This window comes from Pinus tabuliformis, chromosome 5_1 (genome assembly GCF_031772625.1).
Source record: "Pinus tabuliformis cultivar Carrire ecotype Pingquan chromosome 5_1, CPIR1, whole genome shotgun sequence".
NCBI lineage: Eukaryota > Viridiplantae > Streptophyta > Pinopsida > Pinales > Pinaceae > Pinus > Pinus tabuliformis.
The window spans coordinates 638,947,697-638,964,796 of NC_142305.1; the positions used below are offsets into that span (position 1 = coordinate 638,947,697).

The 17,100-nt window shown below is 40.1% G+C and overlaps 1 protein-coding gene across 2 annotated transcripts in view; it reads right to left on the reverse strand.

The window, feature by feature from the left end:
• Nucleotides 1–10,345, reverse strand: part of LOC149166593 (magnesium transporter MRS2-3-like) — a 245,658-nt gene extending 235,313 nt beyond the window's left edge. Inside the window, exon 1 of one of the 2 annotated variants that reach the window (XM_089432701.1) lies at nt 9,745–10,345. In XM_089432701.1, the coding sequence (XP_089288827.1) occupies nt 9,745–10,134 (390 nt within the window). In that variant the 5' untranslated portion in view covers nt 10,135–10,345. The remainder of the gene's footprint in view (nt 1–9,744) is intronic. The other variant, XM_089432700.1, reaches the window with a different exon arrangement.
• Nucleotides 10,346–17,100: the final 6,755 nt, after the last annotated feature.

Consider the following 17,100-nt stretch of genomic DNA (forward strand, 5'->3'; position numbering starts at 1 on the left):
TGCAAAGATACGACTTAAAACCCCACCTCCGGTGCTCAGAAAATTATGAAACTTTATATCTGGGATCCTTGTCAAAAACCCAGATAAACCCAGAAAGGATTTTGGCTAGTTTAGAGTTCTGATTTTTGACCCCCTTGGAGCCTCACCTCAACTCTAGCTGCCAATTTCGACTTGTTGGAAACTGCCTGTAAATCCACTTGAAAACTTCTCCAAAATGCTGAGTTCACCCGTGCTATCCAATCCCTTGACTCCCCGGATGATCTCTTGGCCCAACTCAGCTGCTCCCAAGTACCACGAAAATTTGTTGTGTGGCCTCTGTGTTGTCCCCCAGCCCAACAGTTTGAATTGCTGGAATGTTGGCTCAGGTGGCTATAAAACCCAGCAAAAACACTAGTCTAATGTTGATACCTTAGCTCCCCAACTCCCGGACAAGCAATCAAATCTCTTCTTGCCTCAATTTCCCTCTGCATGTTTCCTGGCTGCCCAGAAATACACACTCCTTGCTCTGCATTGGCTAGTGGTGTTATGTCACTGCCCCGGAACTCCTGAAATCCTTGTAAAACTGCCTCTCTAGGGCAGGCACGGATGGCCCCCTGAAGTAGAGGTTGAATCTCTCGCTTGAGAGATTCATGGCTAAACAGTTGGTCGACTCAGCTAAACAGCAGAGTGAACAGTGAAGTGATTGTGTTTGCAAGATGTATGAATGAATCCCAAAATGAGAGTTACTCCCTCCTTATAACTCCTTGGGCCTCCCTTGCCTCATGTGGGCCCCTCCATCCACCTATTCGACTTTCCCTCCAAGCTATTCGAATGGGACAATTCGAATTCCCATGTGGGTGCCCCCCACATTCCAATAGCAACCAAATTAAGTCGAATTGCCTCCTAAGTCCCTAAGTCGAAAATGATGGGTTCTCTTCCTTAGCCAAAATTATGCAAAATTGTGTAGTTACAAATGTGTTTGAGAAGGGACATGACACTGGCATAGAGAACACAAATTGTTGCACGAGGAAATTTCCATATTCCAAGGACACTTGTTATCCTGCTTATTAAGAACGTAGATGATTATTTTCTTATCATCTTTCTAAGATCTCCCAAATGAGATCTCATGAAGATATTCCTTCTTTACTGCATTTCAGAGATTACCTCTTCTAGCATTTTATATATTTCTTATCTGTCTCCTTTCTTGCTACATAGAGATGAGAGGACTTTTAAGAGTTCCTTCTCATGAATTCAAAGGAGACCTGTTCACTGACTTCTCTTCTCCATAAGGATTTTGTCAATCCTTCTTATTCTATGCAAGGACCTTTGATGACCCATCTATCTATAGATCTCCTTGCATTCATGAAGTCATTGAACCAAACTTGATTATAGAATGTAAAGATTCCTACTTGGTATGTGAAGATGAGATCTTCACCCTGATCATGATGATTGTTGATGAGGCAGATGTATTGTTGCTTCCATCAGATGAGATCCTTGATAGGAAGATTGCCTTCTTTTCCTTCGAGCTATTTTGATATACAAACTGTTGATATAATTGAACTTATGGAACCTTGTAGTATGCAGCAGATAGTATAGCTTCTATATCAGTGTTGTTCATTCAAGCTCCTATATCTGCCCTCAATTAAGTTCTAAGAATCCAAGATTTCAAGACTGAGATAGTGTCATTTATCGAGACTGTGGGAGGCATCAACGTTGTTGGTATGTATCTTGAGATTTGAGGGTTTTCATCTTTTGACTACAGATCGTAAAAACCCTTGCTGTTGAAGATTACCTCCTTGATCAGATAAACAACAACCCCTATTACTATATACTGTTGTTGTAGGTTGATCCTTTGATCTAGGGTTTTATCAAGATGTAGATCTTCAGCTTGCTTAGAAGCTTCGCTTGAAACTTGATCTTTGCATGTCTATTTTCTGCCTTTTCTTTGTCTGCTGAACCTTCGCTTTGATAACATGTTGAAGAAGTAAATAAAATTATTTTCGTAATGCCTTGCTTCATGGGTTTCATAAGCAAGAGTTTTATATAGATGGCTCCCATTGAGAGCCTCAGGATTTGTCTTTAAAGTCAAAGAGTCAATGTCATGTATGAAGAGCTCTTCTTGAGCATAGGTCAAATGTATAGAAGTCTATAAAGCCCTCCAACATCAAGCACAAGTCCCTCTCTTCTTGTTGGCCTACAAGATGAAGTAATGGCTCATGTCGACTCACTCAAGGAGACATACCCATTCGGATGCTAACGTCGGTTATATACATGGCTAGGGTCAATGCAGAAGACACAGTTCAAACTTCGCATATCTCAGATTTCGCAAAACAGAAATTCGAATGTCTCAGATTTTCGGAGGCAACATAAGGCAATAGTAAGCTCGGATGTTAGAGATTTTTCGGAGGCAGTAATAAGTTTGTATCTATCACAAAAAGAAACTCGAATGGAGAAGGGACAGCGGGGTTCTCTCTATAGTTAACCAATGTCAAGGGAATTCGGATCCCTCTTATGATCACAGTGACAGTAAGGGAGAATGGTCTCTGTATAGACCACAAATCGGTGTCCTTGTAGAAGTCACAGTTTCGCATCATAAAGATCATTAAGAAGCTACAGCTCAATATTATGCCACAATGATTTGGTATATACAGCAAGAAGAGGATCACTAGTATGTGACTAGCCCTCCGTAATATTATGTTGAATAAGGTCTCAATACTATCTCAAAAATAAGGATTTGGTTCTACTGTTGGAGGAAGAGGAGTATTACAGTGACCTCAGTTTGATATAACTACATGATGACAGTGATGATGAAAGATCTGAAGCAGAAGGAACTGAGAAAGGGTGATTGAGAAGATGGAAGAGGACTTGTGTTTTAGTCTTGGAGAGGCTACTAGGTCAAGGTTCTTGGTCTTGGTATTCGTCAATTGGAATCTCTATAAGACGAATTTGTGCTGGTTTTCCTCTCAAAGAGTGAGAGGTTTTGGCCCTGGTTGATAGCCTACATTCTGTATCTCTTGTCTATTTATGTTCATGCATTAGTTACTGATTGATGAAGAAGAACACTAATAATCTAACAAGAAGAAGATCATAATCTAAAGAAATAAAAAGCATTCACGAATAGAAGAGAAATGTTAATTTTAGGTATGTTCTATGCTTAAAGCAATTTATTTCAATTTTCACAGTTAGCTCCATATCTTTACCAGATTAGCAATCACATCAGCATTAAAGTAAACTGCAAATAGAACATAAACATAAATCGCAGAAGACAAGCCAAGACAAGAGGACACAAGATGTGGTGCTAGCCAGGGACAAACCCCAATGTGGGGAAACCCTTGATCAATTCTTCTTATATGTTCTTCAATAGTTCAGCAGAGAGAGAGAGAGATAGTACGTTTACAACAGAAGTCAACACTTTGACTTATCTAGATAAGAGCATAGATCATCTCTAAGAAGATGATACATGAGATCAGTTGAAGACATGCTACTTCAACTAATTCTCCAAGGTGACTCCTTCACCTATCGTTGTGTTGCATTTCATCATCATGCTGCACCTCACCGCGCTACACCATGCTGCACCTATCATCACTATGTTGCATCTCATCATGCTTCATTAATCATGACTGTACCCATCACTGTACTACATTATGTGCTCTTGTTGCACCATGTTGCCATCCTAACCTATGTGTTGGTTGCACCTTGTTTGCTTGTTGTCCCTTGCTTGCTTGTTGTCCCTAGCATGCTTGTTGTCCTTAGCATGCTTGTTGTTGCATGCTAGTTGTCCCTTGCATGCTAGCTGTAACATTGCATGCTTGGTGTATTTGCTGCTAAGTACCATACAACTGTCCCAATGTTAGTTAGTTGTCCCTTGCATGCTGCTCTCCTTCGAAGACAGATGCTCTGGCTGTTTCGGTAGTTCTCGACAGTTCCGACTATTCCTGGCAGTTCCGGCTGTTCCCGGCAGTTCCGACAGTTTCGGTTGTTCCCAGCAGTTCCGGCAGTCCCGACAGTTCCGGCTTTTCCGGCAGTTCCGGCAGTTCCGGCTTTTCCGGTTTTTTGGCTTTTCCAGCAGTTCTGTCTTTTCCGGTATTTCCAGGTTTTCGGCAGTTCCGGCTTTTCCGGCAGTTCCAGTTTTCCGACATTTCCGCTTTTCCGGCATTTCTAGCTTTTCCGGCAGTTCCGTCTTTTTTTGCTTTTCCAGCATTTTCGGCTTTTCCGACATTTCCAGCTTTTCCAACAGTTCTGGTTTTTCCAGCTTTTCCGACAGTTCCGGCTTTTCCGACAGTTCTGCCGTTCTGCCCTCTGGATCAGCGCAACATTATTCCTTAGGATTTCTCTCCTACTAAAACCCAAAGACAAGTAGAGAAAGGAAGAGATCCCAAGAGTGTTGAAATGACTTGAAGACCACCTTTATTTATACTAAAACGTTGAGCACATGTGGGGTTTATTTGGTTGTTGGCCGACCTTGACAAATTGTCTTATAACACAAATAAATTCATAACTCCATGAATACTTATCGGAATCGGATGATCTTTAGATCAATCCTACACCTCTCAATGAGAGGGATACAAAAAAAAAAATCAACTGCCATAAATAAGATGACCCACATGGAGTTTGGCCCTAGTTGCCAATTTTAACACTCCCTCTCAACTAGGGAGAACTCCATCCGTTGATCCATATGTCCGACTGTACTATCTCTGCCATCAGTGCCCTGCACTGCTCTGCTGAACCATGAAGAAGAAGAATTGATCGAGAATGTCTCATACCATTCTCTACTAACCTGAAGTCAGTTTCATCTGAAGAGAGTGTGTCACATCACTCTTACTGACCCGAAGTCAGTTTTATTGATCCCAGATCAATATCACAAGAGAGTGTCTCAAACCACTCATACTGATCCCAGATCAGTTTCATTGATCCCAAATCAATGGAGGTCATCCTAGCATAGGGAGTACAGTAGATATAGCGATGCGTCCATCGATAGTACTACTATGGTCCCTATCCTCATTTCCCTGCGCATTGATCAGATAAGAGGTACTTCCCATGAGTCTCAGACTGCATGGGTAGGATGCCTCGACAAGAGAACTAATCATCCTATCCACGGGAGAATGAATCATCCTGTCAGTGGATGCCACGGAGAACTAATCATCCTAGCCCATAGGAGAACTAATCATCCTGTTCCACAGTCACCACGAAGAACAAATCATCCTGGCCCACAGGAGAACTAATCATCTTGTTCCATAGTCACCACAGAGAATAAATCAACCTGGCCCACAGGAGAACTAATCATCCTGTTCCACAGTTGCCACGGGAGAACTAATCATCCCGGCCCACAGGAGAACTAATCATCGCAGCCCACAGAAGAACTAATCATCCTATTCATAGCATACCACCGGGGGAGGGTGAGTCCCCTTGTGGTCATTTGTTGCTCCAGTAAGTACCCCAAGCCCCCCAGAGCTCCCAGAGCTCAATGCATGCAACATGCAGGACCCTTATAAGAAGGTCTCTCAACGACTCCAAGTCGTTCAGGAAAGTCACAGATTTGACCTTTCCCCGGGGCTTTGACAAAATGTTTGCGACCTGTACATCAGTCTCAATGCGATGGAGCCTCCTCGCTCATCGACTTACCATATCGCAAATAAGGCAGTATCTGATGTCTATCTGCTGGAGCAATCATCGAATACGAGATTCCTCAATAATCGAATCCCCCCTCTAGTTGTCACAGAGAATCACAGTGGTATTCATCATGTGTACAAACAGCTCACTTAAGAGCTTCTGCAACGATGTAGCTTCAAACGAGATCATACTCGTAGCTATGTATTCGATTTCGGTGGTGCTTATAGCAACCAACTTCTGCTTCCTGCTCATCCATGATATCGAAGCAGAATCCAAAGAGAACCAGCACTGAGAAGTGTTGTAGTGATCCTCCACACTGCCTGCCCAGTCAGCATTCGAATAATCATGTAATTTCATATTTCTGGCAGTGTATCTCAATCCATGAGAGATTGTGCCCCGAAGATATCTTAGAAGATTCTTGGCACCAATCCAGTGAGGCTCAACCAAATATGAGCTCACCATGCTAACTGCAAAACATATGTCCGGACGGAAGTTCACCAAGAACATCAATGCGAATGAGTTTATGAAACTCAGAGGCATATCCCAAATCTAGTCCGACATCACTACCATATAACTTTTGAAAGTTAAGATCCTCGAGCTAGTCACAGGCTTGCAGTTTATCATTCCACATCCGGAATCCAACCCCCTCTTACTTCTACAAATGATAGGGTCTGCACCTGTCAGAAATAGGTCATCCTCATAAGGTGCCGGTATGAGAGGTCTATCATCCACAACCTTCGGGTAATGGTTTGGATCGGTTTCACTCCTAGTGAATCTCAGCTTCATCAAACAGCTATCAATCCTCTCATACTACACCCGGGGTGTTTTGCTTCAAGCCATATAGGGCTTTCTTCCACCTGTATACATGATATTCCCGATCATGAATCTCAAACTCCTAGGGTTGTTCCAAACCTGTGGACCTGCTGCACGAGGGGAATGGTCCCCTTATGAGATTTTCCTTCGATACATCTCAGACATGTACCTTCATGCTCTACTTGAATTCAAACATCCCTTTCCATCGATGAATACCACCCTGAAACCTTTGACTTCCATTTCCGAGATGGACACCAGGTTCTTCTTGCGATCAGGTACATAAAAGAGATTTTGTAAATGAATCGAGTTACCCTTATTCAATTGAGAGTTAAGATTCTCTACACCCTTTCCGGGATAGGTGGCATCGGCTCCAAGTATAATCCCACAGTGTTTCCATTTCTACCAAATTAGAGAGTGCACCCATCTATCCGATGAAGTGCCTTGAAGCACTACAATCTATAAGCCAGATTCCCAAAGAATCTGAAGGAGAGGGCCAATACAAGATAACGCTTTTTTATCTTATCAGAAACAACATTTGATTCTTCATACCTGGGGTTCCTTGCTTTCTATGAAGAGTCGGCCATTTCCTTGATGACCTGCATTACCTGTCATTCCTTTCATCATTGAAGATGTCCCTGAAATGATTGTTATCATCATCAAGTGATGTGTCCCTGCCATTCGGACACTCCTTCGCATAATGGCTGAACTAGTTATCTGCCTTTCCTTCCACCCTGAGATCCGGTCTTCCAATGAAGTGATCTTTAGGTAGGCCATATTCCATTGCACCATTCTGATAATATTCTCTGCTTTGACTTCACCCTTGGTGAATTTGAAGAGGGATGAGGAATCCACTGATCCTTTTGTCCTTTCCCAACTATCTTTGGTGATTGCTCTTCACTCTTGCTTGGCGATTGTCTTCACCTCAGCTCTGATACCATGTTAATTTTAGGTATGTTCTATGCTTAGAGCAATTTATTTCAATTTTCACAGTTAGCTCCATATCTTTTCCAGATTAGCAATCACATCAGCATTAAAGTAAACTGCAGATAAATCATAAACATAAATCACAAAAGACAAGCCAAGACAAGAGGACACAAGATGTGGCGCTAGCCAAGGACAAACCCCAATGTGGGGAAACCCTTGATCAATTCTTCTTATATGTTCTTCAATAGTTCAGCACAGAGAGAGAGAGAGAGAGTACGTTTACAACAGAATTCAACACTTTGACTTATTTAGATAAGAGCATAGATCATCTCTAAGAAGATGATACGTGAAATCAGTTGAAGACATGTTGCTTCAACTAATTCTCCAAGATCGTTGTGCTGCATTTCGTCGTCATGTTGCACCTCACCGCGCTGCACCATGCTACACCCATCATCACTATGTTGCATCTCATCACGCTTCAATAATCATGATTGTACCCATCACTGTACTGCATTATGTGCCATTGTTGCACCATGTTGCCATCCTAACCTATGTGTTGGCTGCACCTTGCTTGTTTGTTGTCCCTTGCTTGCTTATTGTCCCTAGCATGCTTGTTGTCCTTAGCATGTTTATTGTTGCATGCTAGTTGTCCCTTGCATGCTAGTTGTAACATTGCATGCTTGGTGTATTTGCTGCTAAGTACCATACAATTGTCACAATGTTAGTTAGTTGTCCCTTGCATGTTACTCTCCTTCGGAAACAGATGCTCTGGTTGTTTCAGCAGTTCTCGGCAGTTTTGGCAATTTCGGCTGTTCCCGGCAGTTCCGGTTGTTCCCCGTGGTTCCAGCAGTGCCAGCAGTTCCGGCTTTTCCGGCAGTTCCAACTTTTCCGACATTTCCGGCTTTTCCAGCATTTCTGACATTTTCGGCTTTTCTTGCAGTTCCAGCTTTTCTTGCAGTTCCAGCTTTTCTGACAGTTCCGGCTTTTCCAGCATTTCCGGCTTTTCCGGCAGTTCCGTCTTTTCTAGCAGTTCCGGCTTTTCCAGCATTTCCGGTAGTTCCGGCTTTTCCAGCATTTCCGGCGTTTCCAGCTTTTCTGACAGTTCTGGCTTTTCCAGCAGTTCCGGCTTTTCCGGCATTTCCGGCATTTGCAACATTTCCAGCTTTTCCGACTTTTCTGACAGTTCCATCTTTTCCGGCAGTTCCGTCTTTTCCGGTAGTTTTTCCGGCGTTTCAGGCAGTTCCAACTTTTTGCCCTCTGGATCAGGGCAACGTTATTCCTTAAGTTCTCTCCTCCTACTAAAACTCAAAGACAAGTATAGAGAGGAAGAGATCCCAAGTGTGTTGTAATGACTTGAAGGCCACCTCTATTTATACTAAAACGTTGAGCACATGTGGGGTTTATTTGGTTGCTGGCCGACCTTAACGAATTGTCTTATAACGCAAATAAATTCATAACTCCATGAATACTTATCGGAATCGAATGATCTTTAGATCAATCCTACACCTCTCGATGAGAGGGATCCAAGAAAAATATCAGCTGCCATAAATAAGATGACCCACATGGAGTTTGACCCTTGTTGCCAATTTTAACAAGAAATCACCTAATGCTAATGCCCTAAACTTCTCAACAAAAAGGAGGGTTTAAACCTTAGGGAACCCTAAAAAGAGATTATACCCAAAACTTAGTTCTACAACCCTTAAGCCAAAAACCTTTGACTTTATTATTGAATTGAGTGGGTGAGATTCATCTCTACTCTAATATCATATTGAGATTCACAAGAGATAGTGCAAGAACCAAACAAAACCAACATGAACCCTATCTTTACAATAAAAAGAAAATAAACCAGCACTACGGCAGCCCAACTCTTAAAGAAAATTAGTCAAACAACCCTAGAGGGAGAAATAACCAAAATACACTAGAAAGAGAAAGAAACCCATGAACAAAAGAGATGAATAAAAGCCACTTTATTGGAAGAAGAATAAAAAAAAAATGATGTGAAACTATGGGGATAAAAACTGCTTCATGGGCTGTTTTCACACCGTTGCACATATCATTCTTCCATCCAACAATGAGACTGGGTCATACACATATGTAACTCAAGAAACAGGGCTCTAAAAGAGGGATTATAAACCCCTAACCAGAAGCAAGCCCTAGGTTTGATTTATCAGCCTTGTTGTCTAAACATCTCCTCTATGATACCATGACTTTCACCAATTCACCTTGTCCTTGTCGATTCATTTCAAAGCACAAATAACATGTATCTAGCAGACATCATTTTCAGATGTCTGAGAATCTAAGAGATGTTCATATCACTGTGGGATTTGGACACCTTTACTAGTGTGAAGTTCAATTATGCAATAAAGCAATAAAAACTCCACCAAATTGGCAAATAGAAATATCAGTATATCATAATACCTGTTGGACGGGCACATGAAGTCTACGCTGGAGGTCGTCAATGAAGGGAACCACAGCAGGATCTCTTGAATTGAGCAAAAGGACCTCCTGGGCAGTGATGATTGCCTTGATGTGCTCCAAATTGATCACAATGGCTCGCTCTCGTCCAAGTATGGTGAAAGGATAAGACAGCAGAGGGTCCAGAATGCGAAGGTCCCGGGCCGGGAGGCCCGTGCGCCGCATAATCGCATGTTTCCCAGCCTCCACGACCTGCGCCTGCCCGGAGGCGTCCAGCAGCAACCACGCCCTCACACCCATCCCTTTCTTTCTCAGCCCCGTGCCAATTCTTGGCCCCTCCTCTGCATCGTCTCCGCCATTAATGCCGGGCTTGGTGATCGTCCTCGGCCACATTGTTGGCCTCTGTGTGGATGATCCGAACGTTTGAGACTCGGAGAGCTTTGAATGAATTCTTGCAGTACAGAGGCATAGGAGGCTTGCTTGGGGATCTGTCCATTATATATGACAGTTTAAAAAAAAGAAACAGAAAAAGAATATCATAAAGAAGATTTTTGTGGACGTACAACAAATGATTCGTGTGACTATCGATCATTGATGGCCCCTGTTGCACGGGATTGAAAAAAGGGCCTTTTGAAGCGTTAAATAAAATATTTATAAAAGGCAGAAGGAAATTATAATTTTGTTTTCAAGTAATGCTTTGTGATTGTACTTTTCAATTTATGAAACTGTAATCATAGCGGGGTGAAACGCTGGAAAAGAGAAATATTGAAAAGTGCGGTGTTTTATTTAATGTTTATCTTATTTTCTAAAATATGTGTCAAAAATATTTAATTGGAAGTTTCTGTTAGGTTCTTGACAAATTAGATGGGAAAACTCTCTCATATATAACAAATAGGTTGTGGTTTTTTAATAATTTAAATAACTCTTAAATAAGTGACGAACACAATTTTAATTGTTACCATTATATTTTTTAAATCAATTAGTTATTCAAACTCTTTACCTACCTCTTATTTAATTTTCATCTTTGACTCGTGAGTGTCCTTATGACACTTCAAAAATATGTCCAATGGTTTGTCTTCCTTTGGCACATTCATCACACTTGCCATGTGCACTCCCCGCCATGCACCCACTGGTATCATATGTCCTCGTGTATCTTCCTCCATGTCGTGCACATCTTATCTTCTTACCTAAATTTTGCAATGTGCCTTTTTTGTGTCACATTCATCCTTTCGCACATGTGCTTCCATCTATAATGATTTATTTATTCTACACAATTGATATGGTTGTGCTTTCCTTCATCGTGCTTGCATGCCACACTCTTGAATGCAGTCTTTGCATGGATGAGCCTACATCAACTTTCCCCTGAAACTAAAGCAAAATGCATCCTCACAAAAACCTACTTCTACAACATTCATTCCCTTGTGATGTTTTTAGTACTCAATTTTTGCAAACCAAGTATTATCCGTGTATAGCTTTTTGTTCCATTTCATTGAACATTACATGAATTAAGCATTATGTGTCTTTGGTTACTTTCTTGTTTGGGATTCTCTACATTATTTTTATCTTTTTCCTTGGCATTTACTTGTTTAGCAATCCACCAATGTGTTTTGTTCATCTATACCATCTTCTATGGTGATGTCTCCTTCTACAAGCACAACCCTATGATGTTAAATACGGGTTGTATATCAAACTCCTCTAACAACTCCACTTCATACACATTGTCACCAAACAACTTCTCACTTGTATGGCCTTCTTCACATTTGGCATCTATATGTATGTAGTATAACTCTCTTTACTTAAATACACCGCAATGAAGTTTTCAAATTCAAATTATTTAAATCTTCAGTATGCATCTATGTGTTGCTTATACAATGCATATTTATCCTTTGTTTTATATTTTCCTTGTACAAACCCTGCTTGATTTGCTCTACAAATGTTTCCACGTCACTTCACCTCATCATGTAGATTGATAGATAATCAACCTACGTATAGTGTTGTTATATGCAAACTCAATATGTTGTTGTTATATGTCAACTCAATGTGTGACAAAAATTAATCACACTACTTTGTCATCTCTAGCTCAAAATCTAATAAGTTTTACAAGCCTTTGATTCACTTTCCATCTATCCATCCATTTGAGGGTGATATGCCAAATCACATTGCAACTTTGTTTTCATCCTCTTCCTCAACATGCTCTAATGACTAAGAAGTCATTTGTCTCTATCTAATGTGATTGCCTTTAACAATCCATGAAGTCACATTATCTTCTTGAAGAAAAGTTGCACATAATAAATTGTGCCATATCCTCCTTACAATACAAGAAATTTGACATCCTTGAAAATGAAAAAAAAAATGAAAAAAAAAATACTTATTGGCCCTTTTAATTTTTTGCATTGTGCCACAAATCTATTCACATCCATCGTCCTACTCGACCAATATATCTCTCCTCCAAGAAAGCCTACATTTTATTATGCTCAAAATGTCCCTCTAAGTTGTCACAATGCAACTATCTTATCAAATTTGTGTGCATCGGCCCTTCAAAAACACACACTAGTTTTATTTTGGACACATACCCATCACAAAAAAGGAGTGATATAATAGTGTTTTTCAATCCTACATTGATGGTTTCCTACACATCTTCATGTCCCATCCAAAAGAGCCTTGATTGACTATTCCAATCTTCATCGACACCAACATCATTGTTATCTTGCCTAGGACATTTGATACCTTACTCTCCATCCAAAAACATGTGTGTCAACACAAATATTCAACTCTAGAGAAAATCCACCCATCTCAAACATCATTAGTTTCATTTTGATTAATTGTTGATGAACTTTAGCATGCTTAATGGTCATGTCAATCATAGATCGAAGAGATTCATTTAAGCTATCATTGGAGGCCAACGTGTCATTATGCTCAAATAAGGTGATTATGATTTGTGGTTCAACCTTGGCTACTACTTGAATTTATTAAATTATCTATCTTATTTTGATGTGATTCTTGGTTGAGTGTTTTTCACTCATCTTCCCTTTTGTAACCTTCTTATGTCAAAATCAACAACCTTAAGTAGCTAATATTTTGATTTATAGAGCTTTGAATTCAAATCGATGAGTTGAACAATGTATTTTTCAATTTCTTGTCTCTCTTGCTTGATTTTTTTTATTTTTTTTGCAATTTTCAAGTCATCCTTTGATGCCCACATTTCCCTAGTCGTCTTGTAGGGGTGTTTTTCCTTCTATATCCAAGTCTCTTACAATTGTGGGTCATGTTTTTTCGTTGAACAAACTTGTATTAGTATTTGGTTGGATTTTCTACAAATTTCTTATTACATCAACGAGGTTCCTAGTTGTATCAATGTTGTTAGAAATGCCATGTGGGTGAGTTCCACTACATTGTTAACTTGTTGTTCACATCCTCAAATTTGTTGATCTTCGTGCTTGATCTCACCTTATATTTTTTACTAGTGCTTTATTTAGTACCTATCATGAGGCTAAGAAGTTCATGCGCGTGCTTCGCTAAAAGAGTTTGTTGTTGTTACAATTAGCATATAAGCAATCATCCTCATTATAAAATTGAGACTCATTAACAATTTTTAGGGTTGTGATGGTTGTCTCTATCACTCTTATCTATGGGTCTCTATCACTTTTATCTATGGGTTGAAATCCAAGCTCTCAACGTAAGATTTCGTGAATAATGACTCACACTATTGGCATAACTAATATAGCAATAGGAAAATGGATCCATCTAAATAGTGTAAGAAGACAATGTATGAGATGTGAATATTACAAAATGGATGTAAAAGGAGTATATAATAAATATACAAGATACAATAATCATCTAAAATAAATTATCAAGCGTAAACTCTTAAGATGGAGTGCATTATGAGGATTAGGGAGAAGTACCCCTTAGGTCCCCACAAGTAGACATGCCCACTTTCCTAAACATTATTTGACAATGTAAGACCCCTACCATAGTTTTTTAAACTTTCCTTGACCTAAGATGTCATGTGTTTGGTCATGCACAAGAACTGGATCCACTTCATGGAAGATACAAATGTGAACCTTTCGCTCATACTAAGCTTTAGATCACTTAATGGTTGCTTAATTGGTTGTCAAACCAAGACAACATTCTTCATTAGTGCATACCAAATTGAATAGTCTTTGCTCTAAAGGAGTGTTATGAGGTAGGATTTTGATAATTAAATGGAGGGAGGGGTTTTGACACTCAAATATTCAAACAATATCTTCACCACAGATGAAATGAAAGGGTACGAATCTAGCAAAAATCTTAGTGGATGTCTCATAGCACCACAAGTGATCTAGCGGATCAGTAAAGTGCTCAAAATTTTCAAAAGTGCTCGAAACCTATACCAGAGCGTAGATCTCGACGACCTGAATCTAACGCAACTTGAATCACTCAAAATCGATATTGTATGCTCCCAATATTGTGTTCTGGTTGATTTCCCAAACATGTAAAAATTTTGCAGATTGGTTGCAGGATTGTTGATAGGACAGTCTGTACGCTGACTGTAAAATTTGGGCCAATGATAGGTTGACAAGTGTCCTATGTTGATTGGTTCGAATTTGGGTGATTTTTATTGGTGGTTGAGTTTTTTTGTGTTGGACCAATGGGGGAATGCCACGTGGCCCAATCATGGGCTACCACATGGCACCCTAGGGGTACATTAAAATTTTGGTTATTGGCCAAATTTCCTCCAGAGGATTCAAACACACAACCTACAGACTAGCAGCAAGGTGCCTTACCACCACGCCACCAGGTGAATGCTAACATATAATGCGGCAAAATTTTATTTAAATTTAATGTGTTTTGATATTGGGGGATGGGGTCGGGGTTAAGCCCTTGCCCCTTGTCACCCCACGTCCACAGGACCGCAGGCAGGTGAGCCAAGGGCATGGGCTTAGCCCTGACCCACAATTCTAGCACCAACAATTACAAGTCATGGGATCGCAACCATAACAAGGACTGCCAATAGGTAGAGGGGCGGAAACATGGGGACCATCCTCGAAGATATGGAACCCCATATAACCACTTGCCAATGCGGAAGTGTTAAAACAGTGCGGGTGGAGTTTTGGGGAGCAGCCTCGATGACATGCTGCCATATAACCACATGCCACCACCGCAGAGCGCTTAGCGCAGATTTTGCAGCAGGCACATAAATTTTGGGATAAGCCTAGGTTTTATGGGCTCTGACAGTTCCAAATGACCATGACCCAAACATTGAGGGGCCTATGCCGACGGTGGCAGCAGTTAACCCCAACCCCAAGCACATGGCCGTATGACCCAAATTTTCCACTCACATGGGTCATTGAGAAATTAAACCAAGCGACATTTTGCACCTAGTTCAGTGCGAATCTCGTCGGCATCGGGCGAAATTGTCGTTCGGCGCGGCCGGAAAAGGTGGATTCATAAGATGGATAGCAGTCCAGTCCATTTTGTAGAGGATTTAGCAGGGAAAACTTTGGGAGACCATAACTTCTTTAGTTTTTGGCTAAATTGAGCCCAACAAAAGCCCAGCTAAGGATTTTTGAATGTTCTGAAGCCAATAGAGACATAATATTTACATTCTGAGCACTATAAATCCATGTAAACACAAATTTGAGCACTTAATGAAAGAGGCCCAACATTGGAAGCTAGACCAGGAGACGTAGCCCAAGAGAGGGGTGAAATCTTTTATCATTTTTGTTGTTATGTGTTTCTAATATGGTATATTGTCTCTATTATTACTGTTAACTAAGTTTAAAAATCATAATTTTATGTGTTTTGCAAAGTGATCCATTGCCTACAATACATAAAATTTTACTTGCAATTTTTACATCACCTTCAAGTTTACAATTACAGATCATTTTGGTATTAGAGCCAGATTATTGTGAAGGTTTGATTTTTCTTGCAAGTGTTTCTAATGCTTACAAAGTTGAAGCTTAAAAGAGGAGAAGGATAACTTGTGGAGCCAAGGCCTCACATTGTTCCAAGGAGAACACATACACCTCAAGCTTCAATAGTCATGGCACATGAAGAAGGTCCTTAAGGGATGTCTGAAGATGAAAGAACTTTCAGAAAAGCTTTCTTTGAGATGTTTGAAATGGTAAAAGTTCTTTATGAGGAGATGAACTCAAGGTTGTATGGAGAGAGCTCAAAACCTCCAAAAGGAGATGGAGGAAAAGGAGACAAACCTCCAAAAGGGAATGGAGGAAATGGTGACAAGCCACCACCTTCACCTCCATCCTCATCCTCATCTTCATCCTCATATTCTACTTCTTCTACCCTTTCACAAACACCTCCAGATTCTCCAAAGGGACATGGTAAATCTCCTTTTCTAAAGCTTGATATAAAATTTGAATTGCCTATGTACAATGGAGAGGTAAATACTGAGAAATTGGATGATTGGGTTCGTTAGATTGAAATGTATTGCATGATACAAAGAATCAAGGATGATGAGAGAAAAATCCAGCTTGCTTCTCTTAGGTTGGAAGGTGCAACACTTATTTGGTGGGAAGCCAAAACTCAAGAGGACATGAAGAAACATGGTAAGGTTTTATCCTCTTGGAATGATTTTGTTGTTGCAATAAGAAGACAATTTTATCCATTAACATACATGCAAAAAGCTATAATGGATTGGAAAAACTTTAGGCAAGCTAAGGGACAAAATGTGCAAATCTATACTCAAGAATTTAGGAAAAGGGCTTTGATTTTGGGTATAGATTTTTCCTCCCAAGATACTCTATTGAAATACATTAGAGGATTGCATAGTTACTTGAGACACACAATTCTCATGTTTAACCCTATAAAACTAGATGAAGTTTGTGTATAAACAACTCATTTAGAGGCAAGAGAGAAGAATTTTTCTGAAGAAACTAGTGAGAAGTCATTTAAGTCTGGAGACAAAGGAAAAGGGAAGCTCAAAAGGCAAGGATAAAAAGAATGCTTTAGTCAAAAAGGAGGGAAAAAAACCCACATGTAAACATTGTTCTAAAGAAGGCCATGATGAAGACCACTATTGGAATCTTCATCCTGAGATGAGACCCAAAAAGTTTATTAACTAGGAGAAAGAAAAGATTGTTGCAACTACACAACAAGATCTAGGATCTAGAGAGATGAAACAAAAATCATAGCCATGGGATTGAAAGGTAAGGATTTTATTGCAAGTACTAGCTCTTCTAGTAAACCCATTGAAACTCAAAATGAAAGAGAAAGAATAGAGTTGTTCCATATTAGAGTCATCACAAAACATAACAAAGTAGATACTTTGTTTGATAGTGGTTCACAAGAAAACATCATTTTAGAAGACATTGTCAAGAAACTAAATTTGGAAACCATTCCTCATCCTAAACCTTATCCTTT